This window comes from Impatiens glandulifera, chromosome 3 (genome assembly GCF_907164915.1).
Source record: "Impatiens glandulifera chromosome 3, dImpGla2.1, whole genome shotgun sequence".
NCBI lineage: Eukaryota > Viridiplantae > Streptophyta > Magnoliopsida > Ericales > Balsaminaceae > Impatiens > Impatiens glandulifera.
This window is the reverse complement of record NC_061864.1, coordinates 2399437-2418527: the sequence shown is the minus strand read 5'-3', so window position 1 is coordinate 2418527 and position 19091 is coordinate 2399437. Positions and strand designations below refer to the sequence as shown.

Genomic DNA, 19091 nt, shown 5'->3' with positions numbered 1-19091 from the left:
AAATCTTAAAAACAATACTCAATTTAAAAAAATACATCAAAAACCTCTTTGAGTGAAAACCATCCAATTTTGTGGTTCAAATAACAATTGCCCTATATATAATAAAAATTATTAAGATTAAAATTTGTAGTTATTTTTTAATGTATTTTTTTTTTTTATAGAATTATGATATAAATTATAAATATTTTTTGATTTGTTTAATATAAAATTTATTTTTTCGATCATTAGAAAGGAGCTTTCTAGTGGAACCGAGGTTAGTTCTATGGTCATATAGAATTTGGAAGGAAAAGTCAATTATCTTCTTTTACTTTTCAAAGTCAAAAAAGTCCTTCTCTCACAATAAATAAATAAATAAATATATATAAATATAAATATAAACAAAGGCTCTGAAATCATTCATCAAATTCAAATTATCATTTTCTTTTTCCGATTCATTAATTTACTAAAATGTTGGCCAACAACCGCAACGCCATAAACAAGCTGTCGGGATTACTTCTCCGGCAGCAGCTGATCAGCAGACAATTCTCCTCCAATCCCACAATTGCTCTTGTCGGCGGCGCCGCCAACAAGTCTTCATCCATACCTGCTACAAGGATAACTGTTCTAGGTTCTCGGAGCTTCAGCAGCTCCGGCGGAACTCCGGCCGACGGGAAAGATGATGAACAGAAGAAGACGGACGGAAAAGTCATATCCAGTTACTGGGGCATTGCTCCACCCAAGATGACCAAAGAAGACGGCTCCCCATGGAAATGGAACTGTTTCAGGGTATGAAATAAAAAAGCATTCTTTTTTGGATTTATTCATAACCACTAATCAATCAATCAATCATTCTTTTATACAGCCATGGGAATCTTACAATCCAGACGTCTCCATTGACGTGAAGAAGCACCACTCTGCCGACAATTTCACTGACAAATTTGCTTACTGGGCCGTTCAAGTCGCCAAATACCCAACTTACTTATTCTTTCAGGTAGGATTTCTATACTTATCTCGATTCCGATCTTGTTAATTTTCAAAATTTAGTTCTTATTTGTTAAATCGACAGAGACGACACATGTGCCACGCCTTGTTGCTGGAGACGGTGGCAGCCGTCCCAGGAATGGTGGGAGGAATGCTCCTCCACTGCAAATCACTTCGGAGGTTCGAGCATAGCGGCGGATGGATCAAAGCTCTCTTAGAAGAGGCTGAGAACGAGAGGATGCACCTCATGACGTTCATCGAACTCTCCAAACCTAAGTGGTACGAGCGGGCATTGGTTTTCGCCGCCCAAGGTGTTTTCTTCAACGCCTACTTCGTGACTTACTTAGCCTCCCCAAAGATCGCACATCGGATTGCGGGTTATCTAGAAGAAGAGGCAGTTAACTCCTACACCGAGTTCCTCAAGGACATTGATAATGGAAAGTTTGAGAATATTCCCGCGCCGGCTATTGCAATAGACTATTGGCGCCTCCCAGCAGATGCTACCCTCAGGGATGTGGTCGTGGTGATTAGAGCAGATGAGTGTCATCATCGCGATACAAACCACTTTGCTGCGGTTAGTAATTAATTCTCTGAAGCTTATACACACATACATACATAATACATATATAAATTGGTTTTCTAAATCTTTCCTTGTTTGATTCTTCTTAGGATATCCATGTTCAGGGCCATGAACTCAAAGACTTCCCTGCTCCGCTCGACTTTCATTGATAAAAAAAGCTTCACTATTTATCATTTATTATGTATATATACATATGTCAATATTTCCAGGCGATTGATTGATCAATCTTAAATAAGATTATTTGTAACCTGAATAATATCATGTTTCATACATACATATATAATAGTTTGAGAGTTTATTAAAGGATTACTTACTTTGCAACTTGTCTGACCTCGTATTCGTGTGAAATCGAAAGAGGAGATTGTGCAGAAACAGGCCTGTTTTCAGACCAAAGCTCTAAATTAACAGTCCCAGTTCCCCAATGAATCAGACATTTAAAGACCTCTTTTATATCGAAGAAGTTCACTAAAGCCAAGCCCAGACATCTATCAACCAGCATCCATTCACCTATACATTATTATTATTATTATACAAGTAATTAGATAATATATGTTCTGAAAAATGTTCATTTTGTGTGTGCTTGCCAGTTAGAGAAGTTACCATTGGGACGAAGATCGCCTTCAAAGTATTGCTCGCCAGATTCTGGCCAAACTTCTTTTTTCAACCCATTCAGTGATGTAAACGAAACATAAGTTTCAGTAGGGTGTAAAAGTGAAAACGAAGGATGCACCCTCAAGCAAACAAGCCTGCATAATAATAATACACAGATAAACAACAAGCTAGCCGCTTAAGCTAACATAAAGAAATGAGATGTACCTGGAAAATCCTCCAGAACCAGCACCCACATTACGTGCTAGAATGGCCGAGTCAATTCTGAAAACTTGGGTTTTATCTTTTGGGAAAGAGATCTCCCTTTCAAGAACCAATCCACCACCAACATCACCCTCCATCTTAAGAGACTCCACCTCTCCTGCTTGCTCAAGATTTCGTCTAAAACAGAGAAAATGATCAATCATTCAATCGACTTTAAAAATAACTTTAACAAACCGCCGCTCGCTAAAGAATTAGGGATCTTACTCGATAACATTGTATTCCTCGGAACATCCAGCAGACCGGTACTCAACACCACTATACTCTTCATATCCATCAACTTCAATCCTACTATGGAGCCATTGAGTACCTTTTACATGCACAATATAGAAATGAACAACAAGTCCATGTTCATAATAATGAAGTTACCCTCATTGTATACCTACCTGAAGGAATATGCGACATGGAAATAATTCTACCGCCAATCCAAGGAACAATCTTAAGAGCCCAAACACCGTTTTGCAGCTCAACTGGGCTCCTAGACAGCTCTCCTCCTTTAGTCCCTGGACCCTCCTCAACATCTGGAATACACCTTGCAATTTCTGTTGGGAAATGAATAATAACACTATTTATTCAAGATCATTCAGTTAGCATTTATACTACGAAAAGTCTATTGATATAATTCATTCACGTAACAGATTATTACTAAATAATAAATAAGGATCTTGCTTTCTAATTGTAGACACTCGAAAATCTGAGTTATACAAAAGTTGAAATTTCCCAAAAAAATCAACAGAGGAAAATAGGAAAAGACATATTTACCCAGGCGAGTCGTGTACTTAATCTCACTTGCAGACAATAAACTGGAAACTTCATTTTCTGAAGGCATCTCTATTTCAAGTACCTCTCCATCAGTGCCCCAAGCATCAAGCTGTTGAAGTTTTTCAGAAAAAAAGACGGATGTTATAGAAAGATATGAATTCGGGGAAAGAGTGTGTGAACTAATATGAATTCTAAGGGTGGTACATACTTTTGCACATTTTCCGAGTAACAATTGCACATGTAAACGGCGGTTTGGCCTCTTGACAAAACCTTCCGAGTGAGAGATTCGCACAGTAACAACTGAAGATACACGTTCAGCAACATATGTTGTCAAAAGATATCCACCTGATTTGAATTCATATCCATCCCCCTCATCTTCAAAAAGCACCCCCGTTGATTTACCTTCCAATTCATTCATTCATAGGTTCAACATTTGAATAGGAAATTGACAAAACACACTGTCAAAATACACCTATATAATAATAGATTAAAAATGATCAAGTTACCCTGTTCATCTAAGGCCACAAGGAGTGTCAAATCATCGGTTGGATTAGCTTCCCCAACATGCTGATGCGGAAGGCTCAAAGGAATTATAGATCCACCTTGTAAATACAGTGCAGGTAAATCCTGAATTATAGACATGCATATACGTTAAAAAATAAAAAAACGTTGAGAAGATTAGGATGAAATATTTTATGTTAATGGATACCGGATGCGAATCATCAAAATCGAACTCCAACCAGATGCCTTTGGGCAACACATGCTGCACTTGACCTAACCCAAGATCTCTCCTTGTGCTGTTGGTTTGAAGAATAGCTTATTAATAGGAAAAACTGGAAGAAGCAAACTGTGTGTGAATGGTAAAACAAAAGTAAAAGGCGGCAAAAAGAGAGAAGAAAACCTTGCACTTATTAGAAGTGTCCCAAGTAGAAAGGATGTCTCTATTTTCCTTAATTTTGGATCTTTTGGATCTGTGTAAAAACAATTTACTCAACACTACTTGGGTGTTTAAAACACTAATTTAATCAGCATATTATGTTAGTTTATTCAATAGAATGTGCACCCACCAGCAAAGAAAGTAGGAGTTGACACAGGAATACCCTTTGTATGTGCAATATAGAACAGTGTGTATATGTGAAGTAAAAGACGATAACGTCGCTTTAAAGCCAGACGACACACTTCCTCACACTGAAATATATCAATTGGAGATTCAAGAGAACTGTAAGCTATGATTTTAAACATAATGTTGTAGTAACTGTTCATCAAAGAACAGTAGATGAAATTCTAAGCTACCCTACAAATTGGGAAACTGAAAGATTAGTTTAAATTTAATACTAAATGTCTCAAATAAAAAGGAAACAAGATCAAAATAAAAAAGGGGTGCTTTTTTTTTGTCTTATTGTCTCTGATGATAGAACCAGCTTTGAATCCTCAAAGATTAAAAAAAATTAAAAACAGGTTTCATCATATCAAACCTCTTTCCCAAATGACCAAGGTTCATGATCAGTAGTGCCAGCTTCTGAGTGTCCGCGACAAAATGGAAACATGGCTCCTATGCCCATCCACCTTCCAAATAGTCTAGGTGTTGCATTGCCAGCAAAACCTCCTATATCAGGTCCTGAAAGAGGCTGGCCACTTAGCCCCTGGAAAGCCAAATCTTCATTAGAGCCATGCATTTTTAAACATAATCATACACTTATAAAGATGTTAAATATTGAGTTTGTAAAGTGATGACGGATGGTCAGACAACACAAAATGTTCAATCTTTCTTACCAGTTGAAGTGCCATTGAGAGACTCATATGAAGGTGCTCCCATGTTGAAAGGTTGTCTCCAGTCCAAGTTGCAGCATACCTTTGGCTTCCCAAAAACCCAGCTCTAGTAAGAACGAAAGGTCGCTTATTTTCATTAGCCAACTTCATTCCTTCATAGGTTGATCTTGCCATTAGCATTCCATAAACCTGCAATAAAAAGCCATCACGGTCTGCTGCATCATTTTGAGGTAAAGTTCTCAAACTATCAAGCTAACTGGGTTCTAGCATTCTCATGTAGATGCTATCTTTGGTGATGCAATTATGCTGCTTTGATTTCACATTTGACTCCGTATAGATAATTAGCTAACATTTTCTTTTGCCCTTTTCCACTTGTAAGTGCCATTGGACTTTTATTTATTAAACAAAGGGAATGCATTTGCACATAAAAAGAATCTAAGTATTTCAACAGAGTTAAAGCAACAGCCCCAGCAGTTACAAGTTTAATACAATTACAAGAACAAAAGATATCTAATAATGAATTAAAAAACAAGAACAAAAGATAGCATATGTATAATTTACATAGATTGAAATAGATAAGTTCAGTGTTTAGGATTCATACATTGTGATAGTGTGAATGTTTTTGACAGCCACCAAGTTCAGTATCTCCCTTATGAATATTACTCTCAGGCATCGTTTTTGTTACAGTCTGCCACAAAAAAAAAGTGCTGCTATGAGACATCAAAAGATTAGAAAAAAAGAAGAAGAAGAAACAAGAGTTTTGATCAATACTTTGAAAACTGCTGGTTCATTCATGTCGTTCCATATTCCATCAACACCATTAGAGACAAATTCTTTAACAAGACTAGACCACCATAAACGAGTTTTGGACTGTGTAAAGTCCGGAAAAACACAAGGACCAGGCCAAACATCCCCTACAAAGAATAAAGAGTTAAAAACTCTCAAGTCATTTTAATTTTTTTAATATTCAATTCCTGGATTGATGTGTATACCAACGAAAGGCTTTCCTTCTGCAGTTTGAATCCATACATCGTTTTTGGTGCCACTATCATAAACAAAATAACCTTCTTCGCGTTTAATACCAGGATCAAGCATCCAGATTGCTTTGAATCCCGTATCATGAAGATCTTTTGCCAAGGAAACTGGATCAGAGAAATGCTCCTGTCCATATTGAGCAACAAAGGATAGGAATCATGATTGGACCTAACAATATATTTTTGGAAGTTCAAAAATTTATCCTAAAAAAGTTCACATCAGATAATTGACCATAAGTAAACCCACTATTAGGGTTATACACACCTTGTCAAAAGTAAAACAACGGAAACCATCCATGTAATCTATATCCATCCATATGACATCACATGGTATATCCTTCTGCCGAAATGTCCTGGCAACCTGAAAAAGTATGATGAATGCTCAATAATTATCCCCATATAGAGTGGGTTTGGCCAGTACAAAAACTGATTTTGAGAGAGAGGGAAGTGGCAGAGGAAATTCAGAACTAACTGATGATACCGACCTCAAGAACTCGTGCATCGGACATATAGCTCCAGCGGCATTGATGATAACCTAATGACCACTTTGGGGGCATGGATACAGTTCCTAGTGCAGAAAAAAAAAACTTTATTCTTTGAAGTCTGCAAAACAATAACAATTTTGAAATAATTCCTAGGACAAATTACTTGTTTTTCGGTTATGGGCTGGAAAACCTTTTGACAATTTTGATATGACTAATGAGAAACACAATCTTCTTATTACAAATTATATTTAGTCCAAGTTTTCACAAAGGAAACATCATCAAAATTTTATCTCCTTTGAAGTTCAAAGCATTGCCGCCAAAATGTTTAACCACAATATAAGACCATGCAACTATTTCCTTACCAATTGCACGCGACAAAGATACCAGAACGGCAGTTGGTGAATCAAATGGTCCAAATGTAATAACAGGATAGGATGATGGAGCAACAAATTTGATAATAGATTCATTCCTCAAATCTACCTGCAACAGACAATAATAAAACGATTGAAAATATTAACTAAAAATAAATAAACTGGCTCGGACTTCATGAATATATACCTCACAGCGGTTGGTGGTGTCAGCAAGAACTCCTAGTGCCTCTCCAGTAGGAAGCACTGCAAGAACCCAAGGATGTGATTGGTACAAAGATGTTGTTTCGGGACCATAACCCCATGCATCCGTATTCCATGTAAAAATCTGCATGAGAAATTATCAATAACATAGTGGCAGAAGCAAGTGTAATATTTCTAACCACAACAACTGGCTTACTCTCTTCCCGGTTCGCTCAAGCTGTCCGCTGACCTCTCCAGTCCCATAGAATGAGGTACCATCAGGGAGCTGATAATAACACTCATCAATTAAAACATAGAAAAACACGAAACAAACGAAAAGAAATGAACTAACCTTAAGTTGAACAACTTGCTGTCCCAGGACAGATTCAAAATTAGGAGTAAATGAAGGGACATTATTGTAACTACTATCCATGATTGGTGTGTCCCTTTTCTTAGAATCAACAAAACTAAGACTTGGAAATGCTGAATTTCTAGCATCTGCTGAACAATCAAATCTTATGACACCGTCCTCCAGTATAGGCTCAAAAACCATAGTGCCGGACTTTACATCCGAATTAGCAGCAGTTTCTTCGATGTCACTTGCCATCCCAGACACCATCAACCTGTTACTAAACCTTTTTTTTCTGCATTCCAATATTTACAGCAAATTCTTAAACATGTCAACATAAACTTAACAAGCAGAACAAGGAACCCTAAAATCCCTAACAGAAGCAAACAGTCATTTTGGGAGAAATTGATGCATAAAAGCTAATTCTTCCCAATATATATATAAGTTCGATCAATACCCATATGATAACTACTCGAACTGATGCGAATGAACAACAATTCTCACTAGCATGTGCATATATTTTACCACTTTGGTAGAAATTTATGCATAAAAGGCAAACGTTTATTAGTTCTTCCCAAATCCCAATATATAAGTTGGATAAAAAAACCCAGATGAGAATAACTCGAACTGATGCGAATGAAGAACAATTGAGGAGGAAAGGAAGAACGCTAACATGTGAAAAGGAGATGAGGACGGAAGAACAATCGATCGGAACAGAGGAAAGGCTGCTGCTGCTGCTGCTTTTTTATCCGAAGTTGTGAAATGGGTCGGTGGGATCGCATAAATCAAATGGGGTTTTGTCCGCAATACAACAGTCGGCGACAAATTTAATTTATGGCATCTGTTACTCGAGCACAACAGTACAGCCTTCTCCATTTTTCATTTTTATCGACGAATCTAATCTATCTTTTTGAAGTAATAATTGATAATTCTGCTATAAACTTGCTTGAAATGTGATCTTTTTTTGGATCATACAAAGACAGGTGGTGGAGCAAGTGCCCTTGAAATTTGTAAGATCATCTACAACAGCAAACAACCCCATTAAAGTTGTCAACTTCTGCGACAAGGGACAAATATTTTACTTAATGAGATTTGGGATATTATTTATTAAATTTATTCATCATCACAGTCATATCTTTAATAAATTTATATATTTTAAAAAAATTAGAATGTTTGAAAGTTAATATATATGTAATAATTATTTTTTTTATAAAATATTTTTTTTTAACAAGATTTAATATTAAATTGATAAAATTTAAAACAATATAGCCAAAGCGTATTATATATATATATATATTTCATATTTTTATTATTATTATTTTATTTTCCATCTCGTACTTTGTCATGTTTATTTTATTATTTTTAATAATTTAAAAAAATAAAAAATAATATAATTTTATAATTATAATTATTAATACCTCTCTTATTTATTATTTTTTTATAACTCTTTAATATAACTTTTATAACTCTTTTATCTAACAAAAATAATATTAAAAAGTTTAAAATAATTTAAATAAAAAGAGTTAGATATAATTATAAAATTATATTATTATACAACAAGATTAACAAAATTTAACATTTAAATTATCACTCAATATAAAAATTAGAATTAGTGGTAAGATTTTTGTAATTTCATAGATTTCTTAAATTCCCATATTAACTTTTAAACATTCTACATTTTTAATATATATATATATATATATATATATAATTTATTATAAAGTTTAAAAATAACATATTAAAAATATTGTATTTAAAATTATTTATTTTATAAATATAAATAAATTATATATAATTATTGTAAAAAATTTATAATTTAAAAAATAATGGTTAATTTAATTAAAATAAGTGGTAGATAGAAATAGTAGATAAATTAAAAAAATAACGCGACCTCATTCATAAATCTAATATTCTTTTAATAATGATATATGTTTTAAAGCTCTCTATAAGTAACCGTTACATTAGCGATAAATATATATATATTTTCTTAGACCTAATCCATCCATTTTCGACCAAGATGATGCAAGAACTGAAATGGGTTTTCTGTACATGTGATGCATGAATGAAGATACGGGGAAATTGGTAAAGATGGAACTTGGAAGCTATGGAAGAGGAAACAAAGGTTGCGGCGATTAGTGCAGGGCGGCGTCTGTCTTTCAATATGGGCATCGATCTCTCGGCGAGGAAATGGGTGTCACGAACGATCAGATCCTTCGGGCATCTCTTTCGACGACGGGAGATGCTTGTTCTACATAAGGGGCAGTTGGCACTAATCTGAAGCCAAATATCGACGCAGTCCCAAGTGGTGGAACCCATGTCCGCATATCGCGAGAAGTCTCAGTATTTCTTGATTTCTGAAACAAACGACACGTTCCTTATACAAGTTCATTGTCATAGATAGATAGATAGATAGATGGTCTTTAGTTGTATAAAATGTGTACATCTTGTCAATCTTTTGCTTACACATATCTTACAATGGAAATCTCCTTTTCATACAATATATGGAAATGAGGCAAATTATTCTACTTTCACAGTGTTTGTGTTAAATCTATGTTGATGTTCTTGTAGCTGGAACCCATGTGTTGGACGTTCAAGATTTATTATGGGAATTGGTTGTTCAAAACAAGGACATGAGTATTACCAAATACTTTTTTGGGACTGGAAATTGCCAAAACTAAGGGGGAATCTATGTCTATCAACGTTAATATGTTCTTGACATTATATGATGTAGGTTTGATAGGTGTCAAGCTTCCAAGACACCTATGGAAAAATGTGTCAAATTGATTATTTCAGAAGGTAGTAAAATGGAATCTCCCGTTTTTGTGAAAAAAATTTGGAATTTTATGCCCGAATCTCTTTGTCTACATTGGGGTGTTGCACTACGACTAGTGAAATATCTACAGTTTTCCTTCTCATGGACTCTTCTATTCAGGAAACAGTTCAGTTAATCTGATATGCTATTCAGATGTTGATTGAGCCTTTTGTGCTGATACTAGAAGATCTTTAACACCATTCTGCATGTTCCTAGGTGAATTTTTGGTGTCTTATGAGACAAAGAATCAAACAACTGTCTCAAGGTCTTCTGAGGCTGAGTATAGGAATATATATATATATATAATTATAATAGTCTAAAAGATTTCTTTGAAAGATTTCTTTGAATTGTATATAAAGAGTGCAGTCCCACGTGCAGTCTCTTCCTGTTAGAATAAATCTTTAATCATAATAGTTTGAAATTTTCCTTGAATTGTATATGAAGAGTGCAGTCCCATGTGTCTCTTCTTGTTAGAATAAATTTATAATTATAATAGTCTAAAAGATTTCTTTGAATTGTATATAAAGAGTGCAGCCCCATGTGCAGTCCTTGTTAAAATAAATGTATAATTATGATAGTCTAAAATATTTATTTGAAAATGATGTAAATCTCTCTGTTTCTGTTCATATCGGATGCCATAAAGTAAGTGTACCGTTGACTGTATTGCGAACTAGCCCCCATTTGATTAATGCGATGCCTCACATCCGATCAATTGACCTTCCACCGTCATCTCCTTTTCACATGTTAATGTTCTTTCTTTCCTAGAGAATTCTTGTTCATTCGCATCAGTTCGAGTAATTATTATCTGTGTTTTGATCGAAGTTCTATATATTTGGTAAATTAGTAAAGCTTGCCTTTTATACATAATTTTTTTCCAAAATGCTAAAATAATTTCAATGATTTGTGTAGCTTCTGTTTTGAATTTTAGGGTGCTTTGTTGTTCTTGGTCAGCTTATGTTGATATATATATGAACATTTGCTACAAATATTGGTATGCAGAAAAAAGACATTTAGTAACAGAAAGAATTAATAGAAGAGATATAGAAGAAGGAAGAACCTAGACTAATGTTGCTGTAGGTTTTAGTGTAAAAGTCAAAATCAATAATCTGCCTGTTGTATCTCATGCATGATATAGAGAGTCAACCAACAAGGTAGTATAGAATTAAGGAAATAAATTAAATTAGTAGCATAAAGTCAAGGATCTTGATTTTATTCTAAAACTTCTATTTTCCTTGCTGAAACGTAGGGTGACCTAGAGTGGCTGCTGTAGGAGCTGTTGTGATAGTGAGCCGAAGCCCACTTTCTTTGTAATCAGGTTCTTTAACAGTAACAAATTGTTGGTGGTGTCTGGGATGGCAAGTGACATCATAGAGAAGGTTGCTTCTAATTCTGATGTAAAGTCCGGAAATATGGTTTTTCAGCCTATACTGGAGGATGGTGTCCTAAGATTTGATTGTTCAGAAGATGCTAGAAATTCAGCATTTACAAGTCTTAGTTTTGTGGATTCTAATAAAAGGGACACACCAATTATGGGTAGTAGTCACAATGTCCCTTCATTTACTCCTAGTTTTGAATCTGTCCTGGGACAGCAAGTTGTTCAGCTTAAGGTTAGTTCATTTCTTTTGTCTCCCTTAGGTTTGAATTTATTTTCTATGTTTTTAAATTGATGAATGTTACTAGCTCCCTGATGGTACCTCATTCTATGGGACTGGAGAGGTCAGCGGGCAGCTTGAGCGAACTGGGAAGAGAGTAAGCCAATTGTGATCTGTTTGATTGGAAATACTACACTTGGTTTTGCCAATCATTGATATTACTTTCTCATTCAGATTTTTACATGGAACACGGATGCATGGGGTTATGGTTCCGAAACAACACCCTTGTACCAATCACATCCTTGGGTGCTTGCAGTGCTTCCTAGTGGACAAGCACTAGGAGTTCTCGCTGACACCACCAACCGCTGTGAGGTACATGTTCATGAAGTCCGACCCAGTTAAATATTTTTACTTTTTTTTTAGTTAATATTCTCAATCGATTTATTGTTGTTTGTTGCAGGTGGATTTGAGGAATGAATCTGCTATCAAATTTATAGCTCCACCATCCTATCCTGTTATTACATTTGGACCATTTGATTCACCAACTGCCGTCCTGGTATCTTTGTCGCATGCAATTGGTAAGGGTCTTTGTTGTTCTTGTCTCCCAGTTACAACAATGACATGATCTTAGATTTTCTGTTTAACATGTTGGCTTCAATTGTTTGAACTTCAAAGCAGATAAAATGTGGATGATATTGCCTTTGTGAAAACTTGCACACAATTTAATTTTTAGAATAAGAAGATTGTGTTTCTCATGAGTCATGTCCAAATTGTCAAAAAGTTTAACTTCTTTTTTCTGCACTAGGAACTGTATCCATGCCCCCAAAGTGGTCATTAGGTTATCATCAATGTCGCTATAGCTATATGTCTGATGGACGAGTTCTTGAGGTCAGTACCATCAATTAGTTCTGAATTTCCTGTCAATCAAAACCAAAATTTTGAGTGGCCAAATCCTTATGGCTTACTCTTTATGGGGGTGGGGGGAGGAGAAATGATATTCAACTTTGAATACTTAAAATGAGCAAACAAAAAGGAGGAGGCCTCTACTAAGAGACCTGATAACCTCCAAGGATGAAAATTAGGATGAAGTAAGAACATTTTACCAAATATTCAGCTTTTAATATATATTTTATAATCTGATATTTGGTGATATACTTTAATAAACAGATATATTAATTTGTAGCAATCACACACATTCTTTATTAGCTACATCTACACCTTCTGGAATTTTGTTTTGTGCATCTCCACAAATGATTGAGCATTCATGCTTTCAGGTTGCCAGGACGTTTCGGCAGAAGGATATACCATGTGACGTCATATGGATGGATATAGATTACATGGATGGTTTCCGTTGTTTCACTTTTGACAAGGTGGATATACCAACCCTTTTAGTTGGTTTGTTTACTTATGGTCCATTATTTTATATGAAACTTTTTAAGATGAATTCTTGCTTTACCACAAATATATATTCTTAGTTCAAAACATGATTCCTATCCTTGTTGCTCAATATGAACAGGAACGTTTCGCTGATCCAATTTCCTTGGCAAAAGATCTTCATGATACGGGATTCAAAGCAATCTGGATGCTTGATCCTGGTATTAAACATGAAGAAGGTTATTTTGTTTATGATAGTGGCACTAAAGAGGACCTCTGGATTCAAACTGCATTAGGAGAGCCTTTTGTTGGTATACATATCAATCCAGCAATCTGAATATTAAGAAAATTAAGATACTTGGCAGATTTTAACTCTTTATTCTTTGCAGGGGATGTATGGCCTGGCCCTTGTGTTTTTCCAGACTTTACACAGTCAAAAACTCGTTTATGGTGGTCTGGTCTTGTTAAAGAATTTGTCTCTAATGGTGTTGATGGAATATGGAATGACATGAACGAGCCAGCAGTTTTCAATGTATTGATCAAAACTTTTGCTTTTTATCTTTTGATGCCTTATAGTCTCACTTTTGTTTTTGTGGCAGACTTTAACAAAGACGATGCCTGAGAGTAATATTCATAAGGGAGATACTGAACTTGGCGGCTGTCAAAACCATTCTCACTATCACAATGTATGAACCCTAAACTCTCGACTTATCTTTTCAATCAATGTAATGTATATATGTGCTATTTGTATAATAATATTGTATGTTCTTGTTCCTTTCTAAAAAAAATATTGTATGTTTTTGTAACAAATTAAAAAAAATGTATATAACTGTTAGGGCTTCTACTTTAAATCTGCTGAAAAACCAAAGCAGGATAACTGAATAACCAAAGATAGAATTTACATGAAAATGCTAGAAGCCAGTTAGCTCAAAAGTTTGAGAATTTTACCATCCGAAAATCTGCATTGAAGGTTGCAACTGACCCAGATGATTTTTCCATCTCAGGTTTATGGCACACTAATGGCAAGATCAACCTATGAAGGAATGAAGCTGGCCAATGAAAATAAGCGACCTTTCGTTCTTACCAGAGCAGGGTTTTTGGGAAGCCAAAGGTATGCTGCAACTTGGACTGGAGACAACCTTTCAACGTGGGAGCACCTACATATGAGTCTCTCAATGACACTTCAGCTGGTAAGGAAATTGAGCTTTTTGTATGATTATGTTTAAAAATGCATGTTTCTAATGAAAATTTCACTTTCTAGGGGCTAAGTGGTCAGCCTCTTTCAGGACCAGATATAGGAGGTTTTGTTGGCAATGCAACACCTAAACTATTTGGAAGGTGGATGGGCATAGGAGCCATGTTTCCATTTTGTCGCGGACACTCAGAAGCTGGCACGATTGACCATGAACCTTGGTCATTTGGGAAAGAGGTTTGAGACGATGAAACCTAATTTTTATTCTTCAGCTGAGACAATAAGATGAAAAGGCACCCTTTTTGTTTTGTTCTTGTTTCCTTTTTATTTTAAATTTAAACTTATCTATCAGCTACCCAATTTGCAGGATAGCTTAGAAATTCATCTACTGTTCTTTGATGAATATTTGCTACATTATGTTTAAAATCATAACATACTGTTCTCTGGAATCTCCAATTGATATTTTCCAGTGTGAGGAAGTATGTCGTCTGGCGTTAAAGCGACGCTATCGCCTTTTACCTCACATATACTCTCTTTTCTATATTGCACATACAAGGGGTGTTCCTGTGTCAACTCCTACTTTCTTTGCTGGTGGGTGCTCGTTCTGTTGAATTAACTAACATAATATGTTAATTAAATTAGTATTTTAAACACTCAAGTAGTGTTGGGTAATTTTTTTGATGCAGATCCAAAAGATCCAAAATTAAGGAAAATAGAGACATCCTTTCTACTTGGGACACTTCTAATAAGTACAAGGTTTTCTTCTCTCTTTTTGCCGCCTTTTACTTTTGTGTTTATCATTCACACTCAGTTTGATTCTTCCAGTTTTTCCTATTAATAAGCTATTCTTCAAACCAACAGCACAAGGAGAGATCTTGGGATAGGTCAAGTGCAGCATGTGATGCCCAAAGGAATCTGGCTGGAGTTTGATTTTGATGATTCGCATCCGGTATCCATTAACATAAAATCCTTCATCCTAAATCTATTTCTTCTCAACGTTTATTTTTTATTTTTTAATGTATATGCATGTCTATTATTCAGGATTTACCTGCACTGTATTTACAAGGTGGATGTATAATTCCTTTGAGCCCTCCCCATCAGCATGTTGGGGAAGCTAATCCAACTGATGATTTGACACTGCTTGTGGCTTTAGATGAAGATGGTAACTTGTAACTTTTTAATATATTGTTATATAGGAGTGTTTTGACAGTCAGTTTTCTTATTTCATATTCATATGTTGAAAGTTTATGACTGAATTGGCAGGTAAAGCAACAGGGGTGATTTTTGAAGATGAGGGGGATGGATATGAATTCAAATCGGGTGGATATCTTTTGACAACATATGTTGCAGAACGTGTATCTTCAGTTGTTACTGTGCGAATCTCTGACTCGGAAGGTTTACTTAAGAGGCCAAAGCGCCGTTTACACGTGCAATTGTTACTCGGAAAATGTGCAAAAGTATGTACCACCCTTACAATTCATAATAGTTATCACACTCTTTCTCCGAATTCATTTCTTTCTACAAGTTCTTCCCTTTTTTCTTTAAAAAAATAAAATAAAATCCAACAGCTTGATGCTTGGGGCACTGATGGAGAGGTACTTGAAATAAGGATGCCTTCAGAAAATGAAGTATCCAGTTTAATATCTGCAAGTGAGTCACAGTACAGGTCTCGCCTAGGTAAATACTTCTGCTCCTAAAACTAAAAATTCCAAGTTTTCAAAGAAATTATTTGAAATCCCAATTGAGGTGGGGGAAAAAAAGAGATGTGTCTACATTCTGAAAGCAAGATTTTATTTGGAACAATCTGTTGATAAAGATGCTAATTGTATTATCTTAACAAATAGTCTATTATTCCATAAGATTTGCCATTATTTCATTTTACAACAGAAAATACAAGGTGTATTCCAGATGTTGAGGAAAATCCAGGGAATAAAGGAGTAGAGCTGTCTAAGATCCCGGTTGAGCTGAAAAACAATGTTTGGTCTCTTAAGGTTGTTCCTTGGATTGGCGGTAGAATTATTTCCATGTCGCATATTCCTTCAGGTAGGTATACAATGGAGGGTAACTTGGTTATTATGAGCATGGACTTGTTGTTCATTTATATATTGTGCATGTGAAAGGTACTCAATGGCTCCATAGTAGTATTGAAGTTGATGGATATGAAGAGTATAGTTGTGTTGAGTACCAGTCTGCTGGATGTTTCGAGGAATACAATGTTATCGAGTGAGATTCCTAATTCTGTAGCGAGCTGCGGTTTGTTAAATTTATTTTTAAAGTAGATTGATTGATTGATCATTTTCTCTGTTTTAGACAAAAACTTGATCAAGCGGGAGAGGAAAAGATTCTTAAGTTGGAAGGTGATATTGGCGGTGGATTGATCATCGAAAGGGAGATTTCTTTCCCAAAAGATAAAGCGCAAGTTTTCAGAATTGACTCGGCCATTCTAGCACGTAACATGGGTGCCGGTTCAGGTGGATTTTCCAGGTACATCTGATTTCTGTGTTATTTCTAATTATGGGGTTTGGATTTAGCCTGCATTATTCTTATTATTATTATGATTATACAGGCTTGTTTGCTTGAGGGTGCATCCTTCGTTTTCACTTTTACACCCTACAGAAACTTATGTATCGTTTACATCACTGAATGGGTTGAAAAAAGAAGTTTGGCCAGAATCTGGCGAGCAATCCTTTGAAGGCGATTTTCGTCCCAATGGTAATTTCTCAAACTGGCAAGCACAAACAAAATGAACATTTTTCAGAACATATATTATCTAATTACTTGTATAATAATAATAATAATGTATAGGTGAATGGATGCTGGTTGATAGATGTCTGGGCTTGGCTTTAGTGAACTTCTTCGATGTAAAAGAGGTCTTTAAATGTCTGATTCATTGGGGAACTGGGACTGTTAACTTAGAGCTTTGGTCTGAAAACAGGCCTGTTTCTGCACAATCTCCTCTTTCGATTTCACACGAATACGAGGTCAGACAAGTTGCAAAGTAAGTAATCCTTTAATGTATGTATGAAACATGATATTATTCAGGTTACAAATAATCTTATTTAAGATTGATCAATCAATCGCCTGGAAATATTGACATAATAAATAGTGAAGCTTTTATTAATGAAAGTCGAGCGAAGCAGGGAAGTCCTTGAGTTCATGGCCCTGAACATGGATATCCTAACAAATTCTAACATATTTACATCATCTAGATATAAGATTGATATTATTTTCTCAAAAATAATTTATTTGAATTTTTATTTGATTAAATGATTATAATATTTTTTATTTAAATTTTATAATAATAAAATAAAAATATTTTAATATTTTAGTGGACGAATAAAATGAATCTAATTAATAAAGTGAATGGTATAATTGAGTTTTGAATATAAATTAAAAATAATTTAAAATCAATAGTTTATTTTGCTAAAATTATAAAAGAATTTTAGATAATATTTTCAAACATAATTTAGTCATATTTATAAATTTATATGTAAACTCAAATAAACAAATTATTGTATAACTATTATAAAATGGATAAAAATTGTTGCTAGGTTGTTTAACTCATCGTTTACTTAAGTTTCAGTTAAGTCCAATTTTGCTCTTTATTTTATAAATCTGTTAACCATTGGATATTGATACCAGTTTTACTGGTTTGAATTTCAATTTTTAAAAATTATTATTAAATTTATTTAAAAAATTATTGATTGGACAAGTCCACAATGATAAATGGTAAAAAAAGAAATAATTTAAATGAAATTAAAAAAAATACTAAAGTCTTAATTTTTTAATCAATAGTTTCTCAGTAATTATATCACTCACTTCATTAATAAAAATACTAAAATACACTTTATTTTAAATTATTATTTTTTATTTTATTTATTATCAAAAATAATTATAACCCTTTCAAAATTATCAACTATCCCTTTTTTTTTTTTTTTTAGATTGAACACAAATTCTAAGAGACAAACTCTATATTTTTTTTAATTCTTTATTGTTGTACTATTATTCATATTTTACTATTGTATATATTAATTATTATTGTTGTACTATTATTTATATTTTGCTATTATATATATAAATTATTTTAATATTATAATATATTTAATATTTATAAAATAATAATTGTTATTATTAAATATTATAATATATATATATATATACATGATATTTACAAATAATTATAAATTATAACATATAAATATGTAATTAAATTATTACCAATTTAATAATAATTGAACCGTTTACCGATAAAAAGTCGATTAACCAAATTCGATAAAACTGATTAATCAATAAAATGAAACTGGTACCGATTCCATTATTATTTTTTAATTTTTTTTAGAAGTCATTTTGGGGTAGGGTGGTTATAGGTAAGACCCAATTTTAAAAACAAAATTATTATTATTATTATTATTTTCTCATTGTCTTTTCATGATCTTTCTTTCATAATTTATATGTATTTATTATTATTTTTTAATAAATGAGATTTTTTTTATTAGGTATAAATCAACCATTTTTGCTGGCCTTAGCTAAGTTGATGAGTATTTTTTTGGTTGGATTTCATATAGTTTTTTTTATAAATTTTTATTTTTATAGTTAAAATCATCAAAATGCTTAATTAATCGATTAAAATATTTTTGCTTTATTTTTATTAAATTTTAAATAAATAAAAAATATTTTAATAATTACAACCACAAATAACTTACTTTTATCTTTTTATCAAACCATTTTTTTCTTGAATAAAATCTTTAAAGAAACAAAAA

The 19091-nt window shown here is 33.8% G+C and overlaps 3 protein-coding genes across 3 annotated transcripts; 2 read left to right on the top strand and 1 right to left on the bottom strand.

Annotated features, from left to right (window-relative positions):
- The first annotated feature begins 400 nt into the window (after positions 1-400).
- On the top strand, positions 401-1849 carry LOC124928647 (ubiquinol oxidase 3, mitochondrial-like). The gene is made up of 4 exons (XM_047468885.1): positions 401-765; positions 842-970; positions 1046-1534; positions 1630-1849. The coding sequence occupies exons 1-4, from the start codon at positions 448-450 to the stop codon at positions 1687-1689; spliced, it is 996 nt and encodes a 331-aa protein (XP_047324841.1). The 5' UTR covers positions 401-447; the 3' UTR covers positions 1690-1849.
- Positions 1043-8309, bottom strand: LOC124928646 (alpha-glucosidase 2-like). Its single transcript, XM_047468884.1, has 23 exons — positions 8035-8309; positions 7365-7656; positions 7230-7298; positions 7020-7157; positions 6824-6941; positions 6462-6544; positions 6242-6337; positions 5935-6103; positions 5714-5856; positions 5544-5630; positions 4946-5131; positions 4648-4815; positions 4240-4360; positions 4074-4143; positions 3882-3969; positions 3679-3799; positions 3381-3574; positions 3173-3281; positions 2797-2952; positions 2618-2720; positions 2357-2530; positions 2141-2286; positions 1043-2047 (listed from the first exon to the last, which is right to left on the bottom strand). Exons 1-23 carry the CDS (start codon positions 8235-8237, stop codon positions 1851-1853), a joined length of 3231 nt encoding a protein of 1076 aa, XP_047324840.1. The 5' UTR covers positions 8238-8309; the 3' UTR covers positions 1043-1850.
- Positions 8310-11489: 3180 nt separating this feature from the next.
- On the top strand, positions 11490-17430 carry LOC124932189 (alpha-glucosidase 2-like). The gene is made up of 22 exons (XM_047472805.1): positions 11490-11780; positions 11854-11922; positions 12000-12137; positions 12226-12343; positions 12571-12653; positions 13040-13135; positions 13282-13450; positions 13529-13671; positions 13739-13825; positions 14144-14329; positions 14401-14568; positions 14802-14922; positions 15018-15087; positions 15193-15280; positions 15373-15493; positions 15595-15788; positions 15900-16008; positions 16219-16374; positions 16452-16554; positions 16642-16815; positions 16898-17043; positions 17137-17430. Exons 1-22 carry the CDS (start codon positions 11526-11528, stop codon positions 17331-17333), a joined length of 2991 nt encoding a protein of 996 aa, XP_047328761.1. The 5' UTR covers positions 11490-11525; the 3' UTR covers positions 17334-17430.
- Positions 17431-19091: the final 1661 nt, after the last annotated feature.